This window comes from Agelaius phoeniceus, chromosome 20, assembly GCF_051311805.1.
Source record: "Agelaius phoeniceus isolate bAgePho1 chromosome 20, bAgePho1.hap1, whole genome shotgun sequence".
Lineage (NCBI taxonomy): Eukaryota > Metazoa > Chordata > Aves > Passeriformes > Icteridae > Agelaius > Agelaius phoeniceus.
The window spans coordinates 8,263,575-8,289,333 of record NC_135284.1 but is presented as its reverse complement, the minus strand read 5'-3'; the positions used below and the strand labels follow the sequence as shown (position 1 = coordinate 8,289,333).

General features: G+C 48.1%; 1 protein-coding gene across 8 annotated transcripts in view; it reads right to left on the bottom strand.

Annotated features, from left to right (window-relative positions):
* GTF2IRD1 (GTF2I repeat domain containing 1) overlaps positions 1-25,759 on the bottom strand; it is a 71,102-nt gene that overhangs the window by 5,088 nt on the left and 40,255 nt on the right. For 3 of the 8 annotated variants that reach the window (XM_077188625.1, XM_077188629.1, XM_077188626.1), the window contains exons 12-23: positions 24,414-24,451; positions 22,689-22,769; positions 20,967-21,056; positions 20,355-20,414; positions 19,817-19,882; positions 17,208-17,391; positions 16,051-16,109; positions 15,813-15,878; positions 14,770-14,853; positions 10,106-10,289; positions 9,350-9,378; positions 3,255-3,302 (exon numbers count right to left, since the gene is read on the bottom strand). In XM_077188625.1, coding sequence (XP_077044740.1) covers positions 3,255-3,302; positions 9,350-9,378; positions 10,106-10,289; positions 14,770-14,853; positions 15,813-15,878; positions 16,051-16,109; positions 17,208-17,391; positions 19,817-19,882; positions 20,355-20,414; positions 20,967-21,056; positions 22,689-22,769; positions 24,414-24,451 — 989 coding nt within the window. Of the gene's footprint in view, positions 1-3,254; positions 3,303-5,948; positions 6,066-9,349; positions 9,379-10,105; positions 10,290-14,769; positions 14,854-15,812; positions 15,879-16,050; positions 16,110-17,207; positions 17,392-19,816; positions 19,883-20,354; positions 20,415-20,966; positions 21,057-22,688; positions 22,770-24,413; positions 24,452-25,759 lie in introns of all 8 variants that reach the window. The other 5 variants (XR_013184846.1, XM_077188627.1, XM_077188628.1 and 2 more) reach the window with 5 other exon arrangements.

Below are 25,759 nucleotides of genomic sequence, written 5' to 3'. Positions count from 1 at the left end.
TGGAAGCCACTGGGTAAAAATCATGGAACCACTGCATGGTTTGGGTGAAAAAGGACCTTCTAAGACCATCCAGTTCCAAGTTCCTGCCATGGCCAGACGTGTGCCTTACAGACCCAGTGCCTTGTGCTCTGTGCAAGTGCTGGCTCAGGTGATGGTGGAGGGTGGCTTAAAAGGGTAGAAAGAGGTGCTGGAGGTGCTGCCCAAATCCCATCTTTAGTATTGGCATCCTTAGGTGTCTCAAACAACATTTAATCAGTCTTTCTGTTAATGCTTGGAGCCAAGAGGTTTGAACCCAGCCCTGAGCACCAGGCAGCTGAGGGCATTTTGGGGGCAGAGGCTGCCAGACCTTGTTCAGGCCCTGGTTCAAAGCCCCTTTCCAGCTCTCCTGGAGCCTCTTTAGGCACTGGAAGGGGCTCTAAGGGTCTAGACCAGACTCCAGCTGCTCTCCCTAGAGCCTTCTCTTCTCCAGGTGAACACTTGCACTGTCCCAGCCTGGCTCCAGAGCAGGAGTGCTCCAGCTCTTGGGTGGGTTCATGGCCTCCTTTGGACTCATTCCAACAGGTTCAGGTTTTTCTTGTGCTGGAGGCCTCAGCCAGATGCAGTGCTTCAGGTGGGGTCTCACAAGAGCTATTCACAGTGGGCTTTTACAGCATCCAGGTGAATGAACCCTGCAAACCTTGGCATGAGGGATCAAGGCATCCTCTGCCCCCAGGCTGCAGCTATTCAGTTTCATTTTGAGCAATTACATGATTACAGTTTTTTATTATTTTGAGCAATCATATGATTTTTGTTTTGGTTTCAAGCAAATACATGGCTGGAAGTTTAGTTTTAAATGCAAGGTGAAAATCCACTGCAAGTCCCTGCCCCTTGCATGGGACTGATTTCAGTGCAGAAAGATCCCATCTCACATCTCAGCCACTCTGCTGCTGTGGAGAGAAGATGGCAACCTCAAACCTCTGCACCCTGCTACTGCAGGGTACAGCCTCAAAAAAACCTCTTCTCCACCTGGAAAACAATTGCTTTGCCTGGATATTACACACACACAAAAAAAACCCCAAACAAACAAACAAACAAACAACCCCAAAAAAGAAAACTAAAACCAAAAAAACACCAAAAAACCCCAAAACAAAACAAAAAACAACCCAAAAACTTTCTGCAAAGAGAGCTCAGGGGCAAGTTGTGCTTCAAATCCAGAAATGACAACAAAGCAGCTTGAATGGCATGGAGCAAAACATAAATACAACAGATGGAGATTTCTAAGTGATGCCTTGCAGTGCCACCCTGGAGGCCATGGAGGACCAGAGGGGAGAGCCCTGAGGGCTCCCTCTGTGACTTCCTTGTCATCACTGCTCAGTTTCTGGGCTGTACATATGTGCCTGTATGGATGTGTAGATGGTAGCAGACAAAGACACACCAAAATTCAGTGTTCTCACTCATTTAATTGTTTGGGACTGAAAAATGCAGCAAGTCTTTCCTTTCTGCTCCTGCCCCAAGTGACCCAAGTGCACGAAAAAAGATCCCAAGGGATCTTGTTTTTTTCCACCTTGAGGTGGGCACTACTCCCAAATTCCCACTCAAGGACACAAAGAAATGTCATGAAAATCCTGGAACTGAGCATGCAAAACAGTGAAGCCAAAGAGGAGCCTCTGGCCAGTGGCACTGCTTCCCAGGGACTTACCCCTCTGTGCCCAGGCAAGAGGGATCTCCATCTCCCTTGGACTTTACCCATGTGGGCTTGGAATTAATCAACTCAGGGAGTAAACTGAAGGAAGAAGTAAATCAAGGAAGCCACTAGTGCTTCTGAAATGTGCTGAGTCCTTCCCATAAAGCAGGTTTATCCATGCTGCTGGCTTCAGCTCTGTGTTATCTTTTTTTTTAATTAAAATAGTAGCTAGTTGATTTTTTTTTCCCCAATTCTGCTTGCCTGAAGTCAGCACCTCTGCACTCCACAGGAATTTACATACAAGTGGTCACATTTTTAAAGCACCACTTACTTTTTTTCTATAGGACTTGTCAGAGCTTAACATTTCTTTGAGAGACACCAAGCTGCTTTTAGTAATTATAAAAACTGAGGTTTAGGTGTCTGCTGTTGGGCAATAGAATCCAAACCACTGCTTATTCTTCTAGTGACTCAAAAACCCCCACAAAACCAAATTCAAGGTATCCCATGGATAAAAATAATGGTTCTGTGTTCATGATGTCATGTGCAGAACCTTGATCTCAGTGGTGAAGCCACAGCACAGTTGGGCAGGGTACCCAATGGAGCCTCCTTCCTTCCTTCCCATGCCCTCAAACACTGCTCAGGGGGATGCCTGTCCTCTGTTCAGCCACTGTTCATGGAGTAACAACCTCCTGTTACCCAAAGACTTGTCCTGAAGCCCATTTCATCAGGAAAACTGTCACTGCCCAACACATCTCACTGAAAATATGGCTCAGATCCTTTCTGCAGGCAATCCCAGACTCATCAAAGAGATGCTCAGCTGGCAGGCTGAGGGCAGGCTCCTTACAGCAGCCTGCCCTGATTCCTAAGAGGAGTCTTTCCCCTTCCAGCCCTGAATCCTAAGAGGAGTCTTTCCCCTTCCAGTTGCCATGGCTGCAGTTCAGTTTTACCCCTGTGTAAACCCAGAACAAACGTGCTGACTTTCCTGAGGCTGTTCTGCAGTAACTCAGGTTTAAATGCAGTTTGAATTAGCTTAAGATATGTATATTTTCAAAGCAGAGCTATAAACTTGTGGCAGCAGCAATTAACACCTAGACCCCCCAGCCAAGATCCCAGCTGGATCTGCTGTAGCTATGCCATGCCCAGGCACAGGTCAGCCCTTCCTTACTCCTGTACGTCAGTCTGTCTCACATCCCTGGAGCCTTCATGGCTACTCACCAGCCCTGACCCAGAGTCTGTGTTAAAGCAAAGCAGAAACAACCCCAGCCCAAGCCCATGGAAGCTCTCCTTATGAATGGCAAGTGGATTTGTAACAAATTAATTGCTGGGACACGTGGATGAAGATGAGGAGAACATGGCAGGTTGGTTTGGCTGGAGCGATGGCATCGGTGCTCAGGGACTACAGCAGCAGTGCTTGGAAATGCAGAAAGGATTAATAACAACAATAAAACACTGTATCAGTCAGTTCTGCATACCACAGAAAAAACAATACCTGAAATTTGGGGGTTTTAGACATTTTCATTCCCATATTAAAACACAAGTAAGAGCATTTCTTGTCTGCTACCATCTACGATGCACCACCTGAGCTACGTACCATTGAGAGCAGCATAGGCTTTTTCCAAAGATGTTATCCGTCTAGGGGCTACAGCACAAGGTAATGGGAGACAAAAAACAAAAAAAGAGAAAGAAAAAGAGATCCATGAGTGCTGCAGCTTGGTTTCTTGGTCACAAACAAAAGCAAAACCCAGGATTAAAATTCCTCTGGCCCCTTGGCACAGTTTTGGTAGCTAATAACTGCCTGGTAAGTTATTTACTGGTGAGCTGGGCTCTCCACCTCATACCAGGCCCTGCTTTGCTGGAATGTGCTTAAGCCTGCAAGCGTCCCTTTGGCTCTCCTGAGCAGCTCAAGGTGCACATGTGCATAAGGATGCATGGCCAAATGACAGCATTTATGGCATGTGCAAGAGCAGCAGCAGCTGCCTTGCACAGCTGTTCCAGTGCCAGAGGAGAAAAAAAAAAAATCTCATGTTAAAGCAGATGAAAAGCAAACAGGGAGATCATGACAGTTCTGCATCAATAGGAGAAATGGGAGAAAAGGAATCCCTAAGGAGAGGCTGGTGCTTGCCACTGACTCCTAAGTGATCAGTGACATAAAAAGAAATTATCTTCCTCTGGAAAAACAGCAGGGATGGGACTAAGGCCTGGATTTGCATGATGGGCAAAAGGAGGAATGAAGTGGCTCATCCTGCTGAAGTCACAGCCACAGGGAGAGCTGTGGGGAGGTCAGGGCTGCAGCACCAGGGCAAGGAAGGGGCTCAGAGGGGAGGCTCTTGATGCCAAATTGCAGTGAGCTGACACCAGCAAACAGAAGGGGACTTGGGAGACAGCAGGAGCATGTGTCCAAATCTCCTAAGCAGAGGCACAAGCAATCTGAAGTAGCTCCAAATACCTAGCTCAAAATACGTGTTCCCCATTTCAAGCAGGCTCAGGAGAGCAGCCACTGCAGCACAGAGCTCTGCTGGTCCCTGCAGGGGGAGGAGAGCCCTTCAGTTCAGCAGCTCAAAGGAACAGGAAAACCATGGGGCTCTGCCCAGGGCAGCTGCAGGCACTGAGCTTTGGGTGCAGACCCACATGAGCTGGGGCTCTTCACCCCTGAGCTGCAGGAAGACAAATTCTGCCACAGGTAGCTGCAGCAGTGCCACTGTCATGCTGCAGGATCCTGCCCCAAAATCAGGAATAATCTCTGCAGATTGGTGCCCTAAATCTCTGGTGACACCCTGTGGGCAGCACCCACTGCACTAATGCCTACGTGTGGGAATCCACAAAATTAGAGGGAAAATTAGAGGGGTTTAGGGAAAGCTGCAAAAGGCAGGCCTCAGATACAGCAGAACTGTGATTAGAGCTAACGCAGCAGCCATGAGATAGGTCAGCAGAAAAATTATTTAAACTGTAGAAAAAGCAAGGGCAAATAGAACAATGGTCTGTGTATTAACACTTGTCTAGAATAACTCTCTAAGCTGCAGAAAGTTTATCTAGCAAGATATTAGGAAGGTTAAAGCTTAATAATGGAGCTCTGTGCATTGTGTTTTAAGGCTTACAAGCAGGTATTGTATTTGAAATAAGCAAGCATTGTTTAACCAAAGGTACCTGTGCTTACAGTGGTTGGATAGAACTACTGTCAATGTGCTTTTGCTTTGTGGGATTGGTCAAGAAGCTTATAAAGTGAGTTGTAACATTAAGTTTTTTGGCCTGCTGCCTGGATTGTGAGCTGCTGGCATCTTCCCATTGTTGTAATCATGTAGTGAGACTGATGCTGGAAAATCAAACAGCTCAAGGTGCTTTCCACAGCAGCCCCGTCTCGTCCAGGTCTGTAAAGAGCCCCCCTTGCCAGTGTCACTTATGCAGAGGGGAGGAGATGCAGATGGGCCATGCTGGTGCTGGGAAAGCCAAGCTGGAGTCCAAGCCAAGAGGGAGCAAGGTGCTGGCAAGGCTTCTGTCAAGGAGGAATGCAGGCAGGAGCACAGGCAGGCTGCAGGCAGCAAGGGAGAGAACATATGGCAGGATCTTTCCAATATGGCTCAGAACTGGTTGAGAAAAGGCAGCATGGCATTTCCTTTGCTTGGCAGCAACTCAAAGGCTTTTGCAGCATTTCAAGGTGCTGTTATGAAATTACCTTAAGAAAGGTAATTCAAATTTCTTGTCCTGCTAACTGAAAGGTGGCATTCAGCCCTGAACCATAGGAAGCATCCCACCAGGTTCAGGGCAACTGTCCTGCAAGGATGGAATGGCACTCATCTCACTGTCTGATAAGCACCCTGAAAAATGAGGGGGTTGGGGTCTCTGAAGGACACAACAGGATGTGAGGGTGGTGGAGAGCAGGAGGAAGGAAAGAGCAGAGTGAACACAAGGGCTTGGATGAGCTGGGTGATGGTGCTGCCCTCTGGACAGCAAGGATGCCACACACAGAGGCAAATGGGAACAGGAGACCAAAGCTAGGGAAAGAAAAAGGTGATTGGAATCCCAAACATGCTTATAAACAGGCTTTGAAGCTCCACAGCTATTCACTCCTGCTTGAATTTTAACCCTCATAATTATCCATATATAAAAATATATATTTTTATACACAAACACACACACACACACATATATATTCAACCTGCCTGAATTTTCACCTTAGACTAGATACAGTGACCAGTTGAACACTCAAAAATAATCACCCCAGGCCTGGCTGGTGGGTTAAAAAGGGTTAGGGGGAGAAGGGAGATGGATATGGACTTTGAAAAGCAACCTGGTGATGGAGCAAGATGTGCTCAGCCCTCATCACAGCTTTCCTCTTTTCTATTTTTCTTGCTAGGAGTTTCCAATGCGAGGCACATCTCATCAAAGTCTTGAGGAGGATTGTGCTCTTGTGATTAAAAAAAGAAATAAATATATATATATATATAAAGGATGCCTGGATGTGTGGGTTTTTTAATTAAATAACACTGCCTGCCCTACTTTATTAATTGGAGTATGGAAAATAATCTATCATGATGGTAGGGAGCTTGGGGAATAGGACAGATGGAGCTGGTCTACATTTTCAATCAAAGCACATTAAAATTAACATACAGAAAGATTTTTTTGTGTGTGTATGTGTGTGTGTGCTAGATTACTTATGCTTGATAGTATTTTTCAAAGGCTTATATTAAGCCAGTTTTGTATCGGTGCCTCAGGAAAGAAAAAACAAAAGGATGAATGTAGTGTTTATAGCACTAGAGCTTCACCCCTGCTCACTCACTCCTGTTTAATGCTGAAAGATCATGCTGCTTTCAAAAAGGGGTTTTGAAAGGCTCTTCTGCAGAGCAGAGCCCAGCAGTGTGGAGAAGAGGCACTGGAAATCAAAAGGAAAACCCCTGGATGCCAGGAGGGTTGTGCTGAAGGCCCTGGGGAGGCCATGCAGGTGAAGGGCTGGCACTGGTGGCCTCAGGGCCATTGTCCCATCTTTGAGAGGCTGCAAACCTGCACTGCTGAAGGGCTTTTTTCCAAAAACAAGCCTCATTCCCTGCAAATCCACCTCCTTCTGCAAACAGCATCCCTGCAGGCACACAGCCCCCAGCTGCTTCTGCACTAGCAACTCCCCCATCTCCCATTCAAGGAAAAATACCACCTCAACATACAAATTACAGATTATCTGGAGAAAAAAATGCACATGAGGCACTCAGATTATATTGAAATCCTTTCACCTGTTTCTGTTACAGTTCAAAAATGGGTGTCCCCAAAAGAAAGAGATCTGTGGTCCTGCAGTTACCAGCAATGCTCTTTGCAATTGTGCTGGTTTTGCAGCACAGCAATGCAGGAGGGGCACAACTTTAAAGCATATTAAAGCCCATAAAGGTTTAACCTAAAAGGTTAAAGGTTTAACCTAAAGGCAACTAAAATCACTCCACAGTGATTTTATTTTGAAATTGCATTAAATTTCCCTTTTTCCTAAACACATCTACACTTTGTGTAATTTTTTAGCCAAAATGATCCACAAAGCCCATTAGCTCTCCTCACATTTATGATGTTACCTCCTGAGCTTTCCAGCTTTTAGAGACCTCTGCAATGCCATACCTGGGAGTAACTACTGCTTTCATTTTAACCCTCCTCTGAGAAATAAAAGTGATTTTCATTGACTATTTTAATGCCAAGCATGCTGCTGCTCTTCATTTTACATTACAGAGCTTCACTACACAACATTGAAGACTATTTAATTTAAATTTTTAGTGACCTATGGCTAGTTGGAAATAATTCATTTTGTTAAGGCAGATGGAAAGCAATCAAAGCCAAGGCAGTGACTGCATCACTGTACTGCCACCAACCACTTTGCTGTAGTGGGGTGGAAAATCAAACAATGGGTTAATTGTTGCCAGTGGGGATTAGGGAGGGGCAAAATACAATCAGCTCTTTTCTGGGAGAGACATTCCAGTGGTAATCTGACTACTAGAAAATACTTATGAGCCCTGAAACCGTCTCTGAAGATTTGGCAAATATGGGAAATTGTCTATAACAAATTGAGATGTTAAGTAAGAAAAACCCCTCACCTGTATCTACTCTTATTTAAAACCTCAGTGGGAGGAGAGGGAGTGAAGCACCCAGCCTGGCAGGGATGCTGTGACCTGCTGAGCCCACTGAAATACACATAAAATGTGTCTTTGGGTTTGTGCTGGAAGGCTGGTCTGTGAGGGGAGCATTCAGCTGGAGGAGGAGGGAAAAAAATGTTGTGCATTGGAAAGAAAATAAATTTCCTCTCCATCTCTTTTTCTCAGGCTGTGTCTCCCAGCCAGGTAGCAGCCTGAAGTATTTCCCTTCTGATGTGCTCCCTTGTTAATGGTGTGATTTGTGTCAGATCAACATCTCTTAACAGGATTATACGGTTCATAGAGGGGGAATGGAAACACAAGACATGGCTGGAGGAGTGTACACACACAGCCATGGAATTCTGTGGAAAACCAGAGTTCTGCAAAGCTTGTGCTTCAGTGAGGGCTCATTTTAGGTCCAGCTGATGGGAACTGGCCCATTGCTACTCAGGACCAAAAGATACAAATCTAAGGCCAAGTTCAGCAGAGGTCTTGGGGGACCTCCCTGTCCTTGGCTGGGCCCTGCACAGGGACACAGAATTGAACACATGGACCATGCCTGAATCTTCCTAGAATTGAACACATGGACCATGCCTGAATCTTCCTAGAATTGAACACATGGACCATGCCTGAATCTTCCTAGAATTGAACACATGGACCATGCCTGAATCTTCCTAGAATTGAACACATGGACCATGCCTGAATCTTCCTAGAATTGAACACATGGACCATGCCTGAATTTTATTGACAGCTCACCTTTTGTTAGAGCTCTAACACCTTTCTGCTATTCCCAATAAGGGCATATAAATGTTTTCCTGTCTGTCATATTTGTCTTTCCTAAATTGTGTCATTGCCATGGAGGCTGGCCAAGGAAATGGGAAGCCATGAATAAAGATGACAAGGTTCTTTGCACCCATCTGTGCTCTTCCAACAGTTGTAATTACAGACATTTAAAATCAAGACAGGTTTTTACCCACATTTCTGACAGCAACTCTCTTTTCTGAGCAGCCAAGAAATGAGAGACAGCTACTGCAGGGACTGACAGTGAAGGACATGGCTCTGGGATGATGATTTGAGCAGCTGGGTATGGAGTGCACCCTGGACACTCTGTCCTCTCCTCTGCCATGTCTTCCCTGCTATATCTGCCTGTGGAATGCTCAGGAGCTGGAGTGGACCTTCACTGCCATGCTGCTGCAGCCCAGAATGCACCCTTGTGTTAATCAAAACCTTCCCTCTCCACCCAACCCACCAGCTCTTTACAACACCGATTTATTTTAAGAAAACACTTAAGAAACTGGGTGCTTTCTTAAATACAGAAAACAAATCCTTGCCCTAGATTAGCTCTTGAAAAATGCCATCATTTCAGGGCAACAGCAGCGGTACTGATGGGTGCTGCTGAGGCCAACTGCCTCAGGCAGCAAATGCACCAAACAACAACAAAACCCAAAGTGGGAGAACCCCAGAAAGTGAAGTAGAACAACCTTCCTCCAGCTGATAAAATTATTGCTTGCCACCCACAGTTTACAGCTCCCTGAGCACCACTTAACACCTAGTCAATGCATTGTTTAGGCAAAAAGGTATCATCTCTTACCGGGTTTGGGGATGAGTCCTTGAAAAGGCCTGTGAAAAAGAAGGAAAAAAGGAGATTTAAAATGAGATGGTACCAGGAAGCAAGCATGCCTTGGCTGAACAACCTCCTGTGGCCCATGGAAGGCTGGGATCAGCCTGTCCTGCACACAACTCATGTGGGACCAGCAGGAGCTCTGTGGGGATGAGGTCCCTGCTTGGGGGATGTACCTCATGCCCCATTGATAAGAAGACAAACAACATGGTCCAGCAGAAGGGTGACAGAGCCACTCTTAAGCCCATTTTCTTCCTGACTCACCTTAGTGTGATACATCACTGAAGTGCTTTTCCCTCCCTTCCCACTTGTGTCCACCCCCTTTGGCTGTGAAACACAGAGGACCCTGCCAGGAGCAGAGGCTGCTAAAGCACAGCAGGGCTCTGAGCACTGCCCTGCATCAGCAATAATCTGTCTCAAGCCTCTAAAAAAAGGGGCTGGGATTTCTGTGCCTGGAGATCAATCACACCAAGCACCTTCTTGTCCTGCCACTGCCTTCCCCATCACCTCCTCAGGCAGAGGATGGGAAGAAGGCAGGAGTGTCTGTGTTATGGTCCCCTCATTTCTGATGAACCATTAGCTGCCACCTTAATTGCTGTCTTGGGGGACTGGAGGCACTTACAGGCCTGCCCCACTGGGGCTGCAGGGCAGGGAGTGCCTTTAGGGGGGCTCCCTCCTCTCCCCCTCTCTGGCTCCACAGCATGGCTGACACCTCTCACCACATACCTTGTCACAGTGAACTTGATTTTATCAGCAACAGCCAGTATCCTCTCCAGGTTCTGGGAGCCAAAGGTGCAGGGCTTCCTGAAGGGGATCCCAGGAGGCAGCCCCTCTATGATCACCGACCCTGGGTTGCTCTTAATGCGCTTGTAGGGCACTTGCACAGGGTATTTAATCCCCAAGGCCTCACCTAGGAGAGAAGTGAGTGGTAATTAAGTAGTGAGAATGCCAGGGATGCCATTTCTGCTGCAGCTCTGGCTTTAACAGAGCCCTACCAAGCTCTTTCCCCAGCCCTACACCAAGGCACAGCACAGAGTGAGCAGGCTGCTGAGGCACCAGGTCAGCATTAAATCAAGGACCAACATTTTCAGGCTGCCTCCATGATGGCAGTGGAGGGGTCCAAACACAGGCACATGTGTGCAGCAGAGCTCATGGGGCTGAGGAGCTGCAGTGCCCTGCATCATGATGCCCATGCACTGCAGTGGGAGGGATGGGAAGCTGCTGCTCTTTGTTTTGGGATGTTATCTGGAGATAACTCCACAGCTATGATCCCTCTCTTAGGCCTGGCTGTGGGATTGAGGTTACAATTTCCCTGCAAGTACCTGGACAAGTCTTACCCCTGCTGGAACTTCAGCACATTGGTGACATCAATGTGTGGGGCAACAGAGCAGAAGAAGGTTTTGAGAAAGGGGAGAAGAATCCAAGTCCTCCTGAAGGCCAGCTTTGCCATAAAGCAAACTAAGGTCAAGGGACCTGCCTGGGATATTCAGTTTTTAGGAGCAAAATGGCAAGATGGATGTTGTCAGATTCCAATGGATATGGTCAACAAAACAGCTCTGTCCTCAGCAAGCAGCAAAAAGGAAACAGGCTTTCCTTGGGTGCTGTTGGGTTTTGGAGGATACATATTCCAGATTACAGTCAGATTGTAAACTTTCTCTATCACATGGCATGGAAGAAGAACAATTTTAGGTGGGGTCCCAAGCAACAATAAATTTTTGAACAAATTAAACAGGAGATTGCTCATGCAGTAGCCCTTGGTCAGTCAGGACAGGACAGGATGCAAAGGATGTGCTCTGCACCACAGCTGGGGAGAATGGTCCTTCCTGGAGCCCTGGAGAGATTCCAGAACAACCCCTGGGCTTCTGCAGCTGGGAATATGAAATATCTGAGGCCAGCTACACCCCAGCTGAAACAGAGATCCTGCCTGCTTCTGAAGGGGTTTGAGCTGCTTCAGAAGTGACTGGCACCAAAGCAGAGCTGCTTTTGGCACCCCAGCTACCAGTGCTGGGCTGGGTGTTCAAGGGAAAGGCCCTGCAGCACACACTGATGCTACAGGGACTGTGAGGATAGCACTGATCACACAGAGAGCTTGAACAGGAAACCCCAACCACCCTGGGATCCTGGGAGTCACCATGGACTGGCCTGATGGTGAAAATATTGGATCATAATCATTGAATATAAGGTGACATGTGCTGAGGAGGCCCCACCATACAACCAGCTAAAAGCAATACACTCTCTTCACTGACACTTCTTGTCATATTGTAGGGACTCAGTGAAAATGGAAAGCTGCCATATGGAGTCACATGGTGAGTCACAGAAGCTATCAAGGAACACTGTGGATCAAGTCAGGTTGCTGACTGAGCTGAAAGTTGTCCAGCTGCCTCTAGATACTGCTAAGCAAGAGAAATGGCCAGTGCTCTACCTCTGCACTGACACAAGGATGGCAGCAAATGCTCTGTGGGGGTGCCTGGACCAATGGAAAATGGTTGGCAGTACAGAGGGAAACCCACCTGGGCTGCTGAAGTGTGACAAGACATTACTGCCCAGATTGAGAAGGGAGCTGTAAAGCCTGTCATTTTAGATACAGCCATACAGGAGAACTGGGCTACTGCAGAGTATCACAATGGGCAGGTGCATTGGGCTGCCAAGGTTAAAGCACTTTGGCAGATCTGGCCTGGCAACATAAGGGTGAATTATTTCTAGCTCAGTGACACCTGACACCTCAGGTCATCAAGGAAGAGCTGCAACACACAGATGATTTCGTGATGGAGGTGTGGACATGGTCACCATCTGCCAGGTTACCCAAGACTGTGAAACATGAGCTGAGATCAAAGCAAGCCAAGTGGGTAAAGCCCCTGTGGGGGGCAGTGCTCTAAATATAAGCATGGGGAACCTGCCAGATTGATTGCATCACGCTGCCTGAAACCTGCCAAGGCGAGCACTACGTGCTCACAGTGGTAGAAGGCACCAGTGGATGCTTGAGGACCTACCCTGGGCCTCACACCACATCCTGTGCCTTGAAAAGCAGGTCTTGTGGCAGCAGGGCACACTGAAAGAATTGGGCTGGGCAATGGGACTCATTTTAAAAATATCCTCATTGACACCTGAGCCAGAAAGCTTGGGATTGGGTGGGTGTATCATACTCCCTATTGTGACAGCAGCTCTCTGGCCACAGAGAGAAACAGACCATGGCAGGCACCATGCTGGGAAAGGCTGTGAGAAGATCAGAGAAAAGAATGAGAAACAATTCTTTACCTGCTGCACCTGTTATTGTGAACATGTGGAATGTGTTATGGAGATTTGTTTACCAAAGGGTGTTTTCTTAATTAGCTATTGGTGATGGTGTTTGGATTGGACCATGAGGTCCAGCTGTATTTCTATAAATGAGCAATGGGTTTCTTACTAAAGATTATTATTCAGCCTTCTGAAATACATGGAGTCTATGCCAATTATTACCCAGCCAGGGGCCTGCTTGCAAAGATACCTTATCACAGAATCAGAGAATTAACTAGATCAGAAAAGAACTTTGAGATCATCAAGTCCAGCCTGTGACCCAACACCACCTTATCAACTACACCAGGGCACTAAGGGCCACATCCAATCTTTTTTTAAACACATCCAGGGATGGTGGCTCCACCACCTTCCTGGGCAGCTCATTCCAATTCCCCATCACTCTTTCTGTGAAGAATGTTTTCCTAATATCCAGCCTAAATTTCCTCTGGTGAAGCTCAAGACTGTGTCCTCTCATTCTGTCAGTGCTGCCTGGGAGAAGAGACCAACCCCACCTGGCTGTGCCCTCCTGGTCAGGGGCTGTAGAGAGTGATGGGGTCTCCCCTGAGCCTCCTCCTCTCCAGGCTAAACAACCCCAGTTCACTCAGCCTCTCCTCACAGGGGTTGTATTTTCAACCCTTCACCAGCCTTGCTGCATTCAAGCATCTCAATGTCCTGCCTGGGGGACCCAGAATGGGACACAACACTCCAGGTGTGGCCCAACCAGTGCTGAGTAAATGCAGCAGCCTCTGGAAAACAGAATGGTACAATGCACTGTTAAAACTGACACTGACAGCAATGCCTGGGGAACCTTCAAACATTGGGATTTACATTTAGCAAAGGCCACCTGGTTAGTTAACACCTGAGGCTCGACCAATCAGGCTGCCCTGCCCAATCAAAACCTCCATGTGCTGCAGAAGAGGATGAAATCCCCATGGTGCATATAGAAAATGTCTTAGGGAAGACACTTTGGATTAGTCCTGCCTCAAGCAAAGGCAAACCTATCTGTGGGATTGTTTTTGCCCAAGCACCTGTGTGCACTTGGTGGGTGATGCAGAGGGACAGGGAAACACGATGTGTCCCTCCAGGGAATTTGATTTTTGGGTGAGAGCAGTTTGTAATGTTGAACTGTACAATACTGGTTGCTGAGTGACACTGCCCATGACTGCCATGGCCAGTGAGGATGGGCTGCTCCAGATACACCAGCCATGAGCTCGTGATGCAGCAACCAGCCAAAAGCACAGCAGCCCTGTGGAAGGCCTCTAAGATGGATAGAGCCCACAATCATGGTCTAAATGAACTCCACAAACATCTTGGAGGGACAACAGTGACTACAGAAATGATATCTGTGCTTGTGGATACACACACACATCACACATATGTATACAGTTGGAAAGTGTAGAATTTTGGCATGATGTAAGTGTTACAGAATAAGGGGTTCTGGCCAGGACAGGGTTAATTTTTGCAGTAGCCAGGAGAGGGCAAGAATAGGAGCTAGAGTTTATTCTGTATCACCTCATATCATTTTCCAGGAATGAGGGAAGGGGTCCTTTCTGGTCAAGTAGGAGTGGCAGAGGGAGTGGTCAGGTAGTGCTGGTTCCCTCTGTTACTGATATTGTTGCTGTTACTGTTTGTTTTCCTGTTCCATGGCTGTTTCCAGTAAACTCATATCTCAATAGGTGATTTTCACCCTCTGTGCCTCCAAGTCTCCTCTCCAACCCACAGCAAGGAGAGGGAGAGGGGGAAGGACAAGTGAACGAGCAGTGCATGGTTTGCAATGCTCCTGTGGGAACACTAAGCTGGGGTATAACATTCCTAAACTGAACATGGGGATAGTAGCATTTCCCTGCTCTAGGAACAGGAGGAGCAGCATCTTCCTGTCCCCCAGTGCTCCCTATGGCCTGTTCCTATTCCCTTCCCAACCTCCCACAGCTCCTACAGCAAACAGGGCCAAATCCCAGACCTGCCAATCCTTCCTGGCTCTCCTAAGTACCAGCAGCTCACAGGGGACATGAGAGAAAGCACCTGGCAAGAAGGAATCAGGAGCACAGGGGAGAGATAAAAAGCAAAAAATTAGGAGGGAGTAAGGGGGGGAAAATAAAACAAGCCTGGATTCTCACCATATTTCTTATTGAAAAGGTCCTGGACTTGTTCCCGCAGCGTATTAGCAATGTCTATTCTGGAAAGCCTGGCATCATAATTTTCTGTAAAATAAAGAAACAATTATAGATTTCTGCTAGTATATTAAAAGGCACTCTATGACTTTTAAGTAATGCCATTTTCTAATTATAGGAAAGCCCTTATCTTGCAATTAGCTAATCTGTGGAGTGGGTCATTCAAAGTCCTTAAAAATAATCTAAACAGAAATATGTTGGGTTATTTTTCCCTCGCCTGTTTGCTAAGAATAAAAGCCACGTGAAATCGAAGATTCAGTTGTGATAATTACTGGCATTAAAATATAACAAACTCCAAAGTCTCTCAGAGAAACCAAAGGCTTTGAAAAAGCTCTCCATCCTTGTGCAAACCCTCACAGGCCCCTAGGGTCCAAGAAGAGATGCCTGATCAGGGCAGCACTTGCCTGTCCAGCCCACAGGCTTCTCCCCACCACTCTGTCCCCCAAGGGAGCCACCATGCTGCTGCCAGCTAAACTCGAGTGGCATTTATACAAACATCACACACAGGTGGGAAAAGCCCCAGAAAAGGCAAACCCCTAGGCTTGGAAACTTAATTATGCATCTCACAAGGTCAGACAGGGAGATAAGCCAAGCTGGTTAATTAGGGCACCATGCAGAGCGCTTCAAACCTCTCCTTAGACCTGTGGGACTGCCTGTCCTGGCTGTTCATCTTGTCTTCTAGTTTCCTGTGGTCAGGACAGGGTTAATTTTTGCAGTAGCCAGGAGAGGGCAAGGCTAGGACCTAGAGCTTATTCTGTGTCACCTCCCATCATTTTCCAGGAATGAGGGAAGGAGTCCTTTCTGGTCAAGTAAGTGTGGCCATCCTCTCATCCCACCTCCTTCTCTCCTCCTTCCCAGCCTCGTCTTGCTCCTCTGCCAACCCCCCCGAGCCCCAACACCTGCAGCACTCCCTTCCCACGTCTGTCCCATGCAGCCCCCAGAGCAGGCAGGGGCTGTTCCTCAGCCCCCACGTGTCTCCAGCCCCACACCTTGGAAGCCCTGTCTCTTCACAGCGTCCTCCAGCAGCGCCTCGCTCGAGTCCCTCTCGTCGGCGGCTGAGACAGGGGACACAAGAGGAATTAGGAATCACAGCGCTGCCGAGGGGGGTGCATGGGAGGGGGTTTCCAGCCAAAAAACAAGGTGGGGAGGGAAGGCTGTAGGAAACCACTCTCACTCCTCTCCTACCTAGACCTTAGCAGCCCAGCTGCTGGGTGTCTTTCAGCCTACCTTTGGCTGCTGGGCTGTCTGACACCGACTCCTTTACGCCCTCCGCCAGCAGCTCCGGTCTGGAAAACAAGGAGAAGCAGAGGGCATGTGAGTGACCTCCCTGGCAGGGACAAAATGCTGCTCCAGCATCCTCAGGACACCACTCCTACAGCCACAAACCATCCACTCCACCTGGCTAATGCTATTTAAAAGGTCCTGCAACACAGAGGAGAACTTTGGACATAGTTTTCATGCTGACAGGCTCTTTAATGAGCTGATGTGTCTCTCCTTGGGATGAGATTAAGCAGGTGATGACTGAGCAGCTTAAATCAGCAGCTACAGACTTTCAGTGGATATGGTCCTGAACATTTCTTAAGGATGGGAGAAGCTGTGCTTCTTTCAACATAAAATTGACCCCAAAAATTGCCATTTGGGTACCTAATACTAAAGCTGCATAGTGAGGTGACAGTAGGGCTAGTTAACAAGGTGCACTGAAGCTGGGTCACAAAGGAATAGATCTAAGATCAGGACAGGAGGAAACCTCAAAACATGATTGGGCTGACCTGAGAGCTGCTGTTCTGACACCACAAAATCTCCATGCTCCCAATATTTATTTTCTGTTTCAGTCATCTGAAAACTTTTGGGTGAGAAACTGCCCCCAAAATACCCAAGACATCTTAAAATCGACCTCTGCTGGATCTCTTCTGTCTACCAGGGCAATGCTCTTGCATTACATTGGTTGTGGCTTTTCACAGTCCTCCCACAGTTCTTATGGCTCCCCAGCACAGGGTCAGCATCTTTCCTCATGTCTGTAGCATCCCAAGTGCACATGTGCACATCTGGACCTCAGCTGGAGCCACTTTCTGTAGGAAAACCTCCAGGGCTCTCAGCCCCTGTCCTTGCTTCACATCAGGGAGCACTGAAGTTTAAAGGCCTCTTCACCCATCCTGCTGAGGTGGCCAAACCCTTAAAAAAACAGGTTAAAAACCCAGAAGACACGAAGGGACAGATGACAACACCATTGCTGCCTCCAACAAGGCAACAACCCTTGTCTGCTTCTAATCGAGCAAATTTATTTAAGGTGACCAGTTGATGGGTGCTCCCCAGGACACTGCACAGCAGCAGGAGCTCTGAGCACAAACATCCTCCCCAAGGCACAGCCACCCCACCCTCCTTACCTTTTAATGACAAACTGGATGTTGTTGCTGGCTTGCAGGATCTTCTTCAGCTTTGCAATGCCGAAGCAGTTGGGGCGGCGCAGCAGGATGCCTTCTGGCAAGCCCACAACAAACAGGTCCTCAGGGTACATCAGGAACTTGGAGTAGGGGACTTTGACTGGCTCTGATATTCCTATGGCTTTTGCTGCATGGGGGACCCAATGTCATTAGTTTGTTGGACTTCCATGTCAGGTCTAAGCAACAGCAGCATGGTATGTTGCTGGAGAGATTCAAGAGGTTTTTGGGGAGTTTGTGCCTCGTGGGGATGTCCCTGACACTGGCAGACATGAGATGAGGGACAGAGCCATGCAGCCACCTGGAGCTGGCTTTTGCATCTGCTACATTACCACAGCCTGCCTTCCTATAAAGGCTGCAAGCATCTCTCCACAACACAATGGAACCCCACATCCAGACCCCCATGGAAACCGCTCTGCTAAGGGAGGAGACAGGGAATGTGCCTGGGGGTGCCCCATCAGCCTGTGCAGCCCAGCATAGTGAGGACTCCCCTTGCTCTGCTAAATACTGCCAAAAGCAACCAAACAGCCAACACCAAGCAGTGCTATTTGGATAGATTAAAAAACAGCTTTGTGTTGATTCGGCACAGCCTGGCTTTTGATAGCAGGGGAAGGCCACAGAAGTGGCCTCTTTGAGAAGCTGCTAGAAGCTTCCACCATATCTGACAGAGCCCATCTCAGATGGCTCTGAAGATGGACATGCTGTGGGGTCAGTTAGGTTGGTAATGCCTCTGTGATGACGCATTTAAGAAGAAAATCAAAACAGTGCACGGGCAGGTTTTCCCCAGGGGTGGGGAGACACCGTGGCCACTGTGGCTGCTGCCACCTTGGAGAGGCCTGTGGTGAGCCATGCCTGCCTGGCAGCTGTGCCACAGGTGAGAAGGGCAGGGCAGCAGGGGCAGCTTTGCCTGCCCAGTGCCCTGCATGAAGAGAGGTGTTAGACAATGCCAGCACTGCAGTGGGCACTGCCCATGCCATGGCAGTGGGGACACGTGGCTGACAGTGAAAACGTGGCAGGCCACTCCCCAGTGCAGAACTGGGACAAAATCAACCTCTTGGCACTGTGGGATCTTGCAGCAATCTTTGAATTAGTGGAACTTGTAGGCAGTAGTACCTACAAGCAGCAGTTTTTCTTCTTATCAGAGAAAAGGAGGATGTGAGGACATGTGAGGGAAAACAACATGGCAGCAGCAAGGGCAGTGGAAATGAGAGGGGGAGGAGGTGCTCCAAGATCAGAGCTGAGACTCCTCTGCAAGCTATGGTGAGGACTGGTAAAACAAACTGAACCCCTGTAAGGCATGAAGTCTATGGGGGATGCAGAGATCCACTCACATCCCGTGAGAAAAGTGCTCATGCTGGAATGGGTGGATGCCAAGAAAGCTGTGATCCAGTGGGAAACCCAAATAGAGAGAGAGGGCCCTTGATTCCAAGCTAGAGCAGCCTAGCCTTAAAAGACTGCACCCTGTGGATGAGTGACCCATGCCACAACAGTTTTGGGAAGACTGTTTGCCCCTGGAGGGACCCCATGGCACAGCAGGTAAAAGACTCCTCTCCCTGGGCAGACAGAAAAAGAGCTCGAATTATGAACTGACCAAGACCCTCATGCCCTGTCTCCCTGCACTGTTGGTGGAAAAGGTGGGAGAGGCAAAAATGATGTTCTGAATGCTTGTGTTACTTCTCATTATCCTTCTCTGACTCTGTTAATAATAAATTTACTTTATACCTTTACATTTGAACCTGTTTTGCCCTTAGAGTGTTTTCTCCCAGTCTTTATCTCAACTTACGAGCCCTTCGTTAACTTTTTTCCCCCTCTCCTTTACCCAACTGTAACAAAAAGTAAACAAGCAACTTTTGTGGGTATCTGGTGTTTGGCCAGTGTCAAACCACAGCAAGGTTAAAACCCCACCTCATCAGTGTGGACTCTCAGCCTGTTACTGTGGTAACATGGGGAGCACTGGGAGCCATGGCTCCAGTGGATGTGCCCAGCCCTGCCTGAGAGCATCCTGGCTCATCTCCTTTCCCTGCTCACAGTGGGCTCTACCAGCTCAGCTGTGCCCCCAGCTTTTGAGGATTGTCAGGCAGAGCCACATATCCTGGTCCTATAAGTGGCAAACACTGTGCCAGCTCTCAAAAACGCATCTGTGACCTCACCTGTGTTTCTTCTCAGTTAAATAACCTCTCTAAGCAGAGGTGAGCAGAGCATGCTGAGTGCCAGCCCCCACCACCAAGGTGCCACCAGCTTTGCTGAGCCATGCAATGATCATTGTGGGTGGAAAACACTCTCTGAGACTCAAATAAGTGATGGGGGAACCACTTTGGACCTTCCCTCTGCAGGATGAAGGCAGCAATTCCTGGGCTGCAGCCAGTGAAACAACTTTAAGGAAATCAAGGGAAAGAGCTGCAATAACAAGGCAGAAGGAGGTTTCAAATGCATTTGTGAGCCCAGCAGACAGCAGATGAACAAATGAGATTGCATCTTCACTCAGCTGCTGGTTTGGAAATGTCAATGACAAAGCCAGCAGCTGGCATGATGAACATGTGTTAATGTTATCTTACCGTAGCGTGAGTTGAACAAAATTTCAACTTGTTTCCTCAAATGACTTAAAATGTCCCCTATACCATCTGCAAAAAAACCAAAAAACAAACAAGAATACAGAGAAATGCTCTGAGCAACCAGCTGCTTCCAGGGCAAGCACTGTGCAGGTGAGCAGCCCTGCCTGACCTCTGGCAGAGACAGCCATTCACTCTCCATGCCCTCAAATCAGTGCTAGTCCTCTGTCAGCAGCCTCCAAACTGATCTCTTAACAAGGAAGGCAAAGATGCACCTGCTACAGAGCCATGCTAGCAGTCTGGAGCAAAAAAAAAAAGGAAAATAAAAGAAAAAAAAAAAGAGAAAAGCAAATTCAAGCACAAGAGGAGAGGACAGAGCCCAGGAACACAATGGTGCCCTTCTGTGGGCAGAGGCTTTGAAGGCTAAAAGCTGAAGGCTCTGCTGATAACATAGGAAGCTCACAAAACCCAACCTAAAGTACATCTGTGTGCATCCATCCTTCCAAAAACATGCAATGATGCTCAGAGTTCACCAAACACTCACCTGATCCCTCCAGCTCCTTTTCTTCGTGTCGAGACTCTTCACTGGACCCCTTCTCTGCCTCTGCCAAGGAAGAAGAGGGTTAGCAGCAGCAAAACCAGACAAGACATGAGCAGGAGTTCTCCAGGTGTCCTGCAGCTCCCTCCCCTCACTAAGCTCTCAGCAAGTGTCCCAGCAGAGGCTGGGCTGGTACCAGCATGCCAAGAGCTGCATTGGCAGGATAAACCCAGTGCTTCCATACAAGAGGGCTGCCCACCCTTTGGCATGGGCTCCCTGGGAGAGGAGAGACCCAGCAGGAGCAAGGGCAGCCACAGGGCCAGCATAGATCCCCCAGGTAAATTCCAGGGGTGCACTGGGCAAAGGGGCTTGGGTTTGCAGCATGCTGGAGCTGGAGAGAGGATGGGAAGGAGCAGCAGTGCCAGGAAACCCACTAGTTGATGCAGAAAACCCACCAGTTAGTCTATCAGAGCTCCCAGCTGGCCTCACTGAGGCCAAGACTCTGGAGCTGGGTCTCAAACTTCAGCACTTTGCATCATAAATGGATTCACTCATTTTTGACACTTGCATGAACACCCCTCCTACCCTGCAGTCTCCCAGATGCTTCACTTCTGGTACCTGTTCCTGTTTCCAGGATGTATCTTGACTCCTCTGAGGCCACGTGCGCGGGCACTGGGTCATGCATTTCCACCGAGGCAGGGGATCGGTCTGCGGACAAAAACCCAGGGCACCTCTTGTTCTGACACCAGTGAGACACTGGCCCCAAAACAGCCTTCAGAGGGTCCCAGCCATCAGCAAGGACTGAGCAAAGGGCCCCCCACTCCCAGGAGCCCCACATATCACCAGAAGATGCTCTGGGGATGCATCTGCCTTCCTCCTCCCAGAACCACCCAGAGCTCATCCCTGACCTCTTGAAAGAAGAAAAAATCTCTTCCTAACCTCCACAGAAGGTGAAGAACAAAACTGGTTCAAATTATTTACTTGGCTTAATTCCATCTAGACACTCAATTTTGACTTAAGATGCTGCTTGATTTAGATACTACATGGGGTAGGAAAGGGTTCCACTAATGCTGCCTTTCTCAACAAAATCAACCCTCTTTTGGTTTCCCTTACATTAAACCTGTCTCCCCAAGTGCTAGGCTGTCCAATATCCTCAAAGACCCACCCAAATTCAGCTTTAAATGAAGTTTCAACTAGTTTATGTACTTCAATCAGGTTGCTTCTGACCTCACAGGATAAATAATCCCAATTTCTCCCTGTAGGTGAGCATCTCTTTTCTATTACTCCTCCTCCTTGCCTTCAGCTGTATTCCCTCTCATTCAACTCAATCTTCAAATAAGGAAAGAAAAGGTGGATTCTGGACTTGAGGTATGATCTCCCTGGCACTGGACAAGGGGTAAATTCTTCCCACTCCTCCCATGGACCTCCAGCTTACCACATGTCAACTTTCTTCTCCTCCATTAGCTGCCAAGTTGAAAAAGAAACTGTTTGATCTACCACTATGCCTTGCTCCTTCTCCTTTCCCTCTAGTAACCATAGATAAGTCTATTCTACTCCAATCATGAAGAGACTCCTCAACTATCACCTTACTAAGGGGACTGCTACAATTTAGGTGCAACAACTGGTGTGGTGGGGCCTGGTGTCACTGCTGTCCCCAGATTCACTCACCCTCAGGCATTTTAGAGTTCTGATGCTGCCCTCATTCTGTGGAGCTTATTAATTAATGGTTGTAAAGCACACTGAAAATGCAAACTGCTAACAATCCATTCATTAAACCCTGAGGATCATCCTACCATTTGCTGCACTGTTCAGGACAGGTAAGGACAGGAAAACTGACTCTCCCAGCTGCCCCTCAAGCATGTCATCTCCATCACAACCCATTGCCACTGACCTCTCTGGGCAGGAATGGGGGGAATTTCCCCCATCAATGTCAACAATTCCAACACTTTTTTAGCATGTGCTTAATATTAAACCTGCCTACTATTAGTTTTTATGAACTCTTCAAAACCAGGCTGGCTTTCTAAATGAAGGACCTCTTCCAAAGCATCCTGTACTCAATACCTGAGATCCTCCACATGAAGAAAAGCAGCAAACCAGGCTCACTTTCTCCAGGGGAGAGGCAAGATAGGACAACAATGAAGGAGAGAGAAAAACAACAAAGAGCCTTAAAACACCTTCCAATGCTCCCAGGAAACCTCAATATGATGTCAGCCAAGGAAGACCATTGCAGGTGTGTGAGGGAACCTTACATGCTGGGAAATACCCTGCAAATGCCTCTTCTCAAAGCAAAATGCTGAAACATGAACCCTGCCTGGGCAGCAGCACTGCACCCAGAGGTACCTGGTACGGTGATCTGGATGATGTTCAGCTCGTCTGGTTCGATTTTGATCTGCCTGATCCCACCTAGCTCTCCTGAGGTACCTATGGGGAAAGGCAAGGGAAGGTGACGAGGTCTCTGTGTTGAGATGACCCCGAGGTGTCACAAAATCTCTTTTTTTCCCAGCCCCGAGACCAAAGAAGAGGAAGTCAGGATTCCTTGGCTCTTGTTCTCAAGGTTGTTTATTTTCTCTTATCTGTTCCATTCCATCTCTGACCTGCTGAGATCTGTCCAGCAGGTCGGGTTGTGGCACAGTCCCTGCCCTTGGGGTGCTGTTGGCTTTTTATACTAAGAACTGTGTGTACTTTATTTACAACAATTTTCCAATACCCATCACCTATGTTAGACAGTCTGTCTCTACTCTCAACCAATCCAGAAGTGTCACCATCCCAGCAGAAGATGGAGGACAAGAAGAAGAAGGAGAAGGAGGACAGGACATGCCCAGATTCCTCCATCTTGCCTCTTGAACCCCCATTCTAAAAACCCCAAATTTCTACATTTTCACTCTGTGATAAATTCACTAACATTCTACTCAAATTCTTGTGGCTTGTACATCTTCACACAAAGTTGGTAATTGTTTCCATGGGTTAAAATCAAAGGCACAGGTGTTTGTGACTCCGTGCCAAGGTCTCTGAGCCCCCTGCCAGGGTCTTGAGTCCTCCAGGCAGTCAGAGCAATGTCCTGGGTTCTGACAGGAAGGCAGTCACCAACAGGATCCAGCAATCTGCCCAACACAGCACCAGGGCAGTGGCCAGCTGTCACTTCAGTACCAGCTGAGCTTGCCACAACACCAGGGCCTCAATCAAGTGGCCCAGCAGCATCCAGCCCATGGCATGCAGGTACCCAAAGGGACACGTGTGGGCCTGGCTTCTGCAAACAGCCTGGCTGGAGGAGCTGTGGGTGCCCAAAACTGGCAGCTGGACCCTGTGAAATGCTCATTTCCTGGCTTTCTTCACTTAAAATGAACTGGGCCACCAATGGGCGATGGTGGAGACACCAGAGGAGCTGTCTGCAGTGGGTGGCTCCAAGCAATTTTAATGCTCCCAAACTCGTGCCTGGAACTTGCCCCTATTCTGACTGAAGCTGCATCACACCAAGATGAGAGCAGCTGAACCCTGGTGAAATTCAGTGTGGTTTCAACCCCAGCAGATGAAAGCCTGTGCTGACCAGCTGCCCCAGGAGGAGGCTGCCCACAGTCCTCAGCCCAGCTTTCTCTTCTCTCAAGATCAATTTCCCCACTTTGGGTGGGACAGATCGACTGCAAGGCACTGAGTCCCAGCTTGCAGCTTGGAGAGGCACGACAGCATGGCTTGGTGTGGTGTCTACAATGGGTCCAAGCCCCTAAACCTGTGGAAAAGCACTTCCTTTTCATTCATGGTGCTCAAAATACCAACACTGCTGACTTCTCAGGGGTGGCTTTCAGAGGAACTCAGAGAGTGAAGACTTCCCTTAGCTTTGCATTTAAGCACATGCTTAAGTCTCATTATTTCAATTTTTGTGTGCATTTTTAGGCCCCAGGGTCACAGCCTTCCTCTCTGCATCAATCAAATGGGGATAAAGTCCTTACAGAACTGCACTGTGGTGCAATCATGCAACTAAAGTCACACATTCAAGTTACTTTGCAGGCATCTTTCTCTAGAGTGCCCCCCCATAACATGTCTTGCAAGAGAAAATGAATTATTCCTCACCTGGTTCACAGCCTTCAGAAACATTACACTTCTCAGACCTGAAAGGGAAAGGCAGACAAGAAAGGTGGTCATGGTGTAAGAAAAGAGAGAGCTTAAATCCCAGGGGTGTGTGAACTGACCCTGGCAGGAGGGAGAAATGCTGCCTGGCACCACAGAGGGGTCCCCAGGGCCACCACAGCCCCAGCAGTGGCAGAGCATCCATGGCTGCAAGGTCTGTGAGCTTCTCTGGAAATGAGCCTTGCTCTCAAACCCACCCTGGTCCTGCACCCTTGCCTTGCCTCTAGACACCCATGGATGGAACTGCAGCAGAGAGGTTGTTTTTCAGCCCAAAACTTGGTTGGCTCCATCCCTTTTTGCCAGAGAGCAGTGTGTAAGTATTACTACAGTGTGGTTACTCATGGAGGTAAAAAATAGGGAGAAAGGAAAAATCAATTGATTTGGTAAATATTTATTCTGTTCAAAGCTTTTCTTTACTGAAAAACTGGGCACTATCCCAAATTCCCATCTACAGTTAACTTCACATGCTCAGGAGTTTACACAACTTGTTCTGCATCCAAATGAGATTATTTTGCATTCCCAGGATGCATGTGCTTTCCTGTCTCTCTCTTGAACAAGGACAACCACAGCTCTTTGGCAGTAAGGGACCTAAAGAACCACTTCCACTCTGGAAAAAGCATTCCTTCACAATGCTGGGCCTTCAGGGGGAAGGAAAATCCTGTTGGCTCAGGAGGGATGTTCAAAAAGCACTTCCCACTTGCCTAAACCCACCCAGGAGCATCACCAGAACAAACCACAAACCAAGCCATGAGTGCTCTTGACATGTTCTTCCTAAATGTGGAAAGGCAAAACGGGTCATTGGTCTGGAAGGCATATATACTGCCTGGGAGCCTTGGGAAGGGTTTTGAACTCTCCCACTTCAGGTCAGAGCAAACCTTTCACCAAGGAAATCTGGGGGGAGGGCTTCTCTGGGGAGTGCACTACACCTCACAGTGTCTGGCCCTTCTCCTGGAGTACTGGACACTGCACTTTCCCTGGAGCAGGACTCTGACCTGGGGGGCCCATTCCTATGGAAACACTCCTACTGAGAAAGAAAATAAAACCAATCTCCCACAAACCCTCTTTTGAAGCTGAAGATACCCAGAGAGCTGGAGACAAATGCCAGCTCTGCACACTGGGCAGCTCAAGAGGTCTCTGCCCTCCAAAATTGTGATATTTCAGTACTGGCCATATTGCCAGGCTCATTCATTGAGGTTCTGCTGTCCCAGACATGCTTTAGGGGCATGCAGCAGCCACATCCAAGGGAGCAAACCTGAAACAGCACTGGGGAGAACCAGAAGAGACTCCAA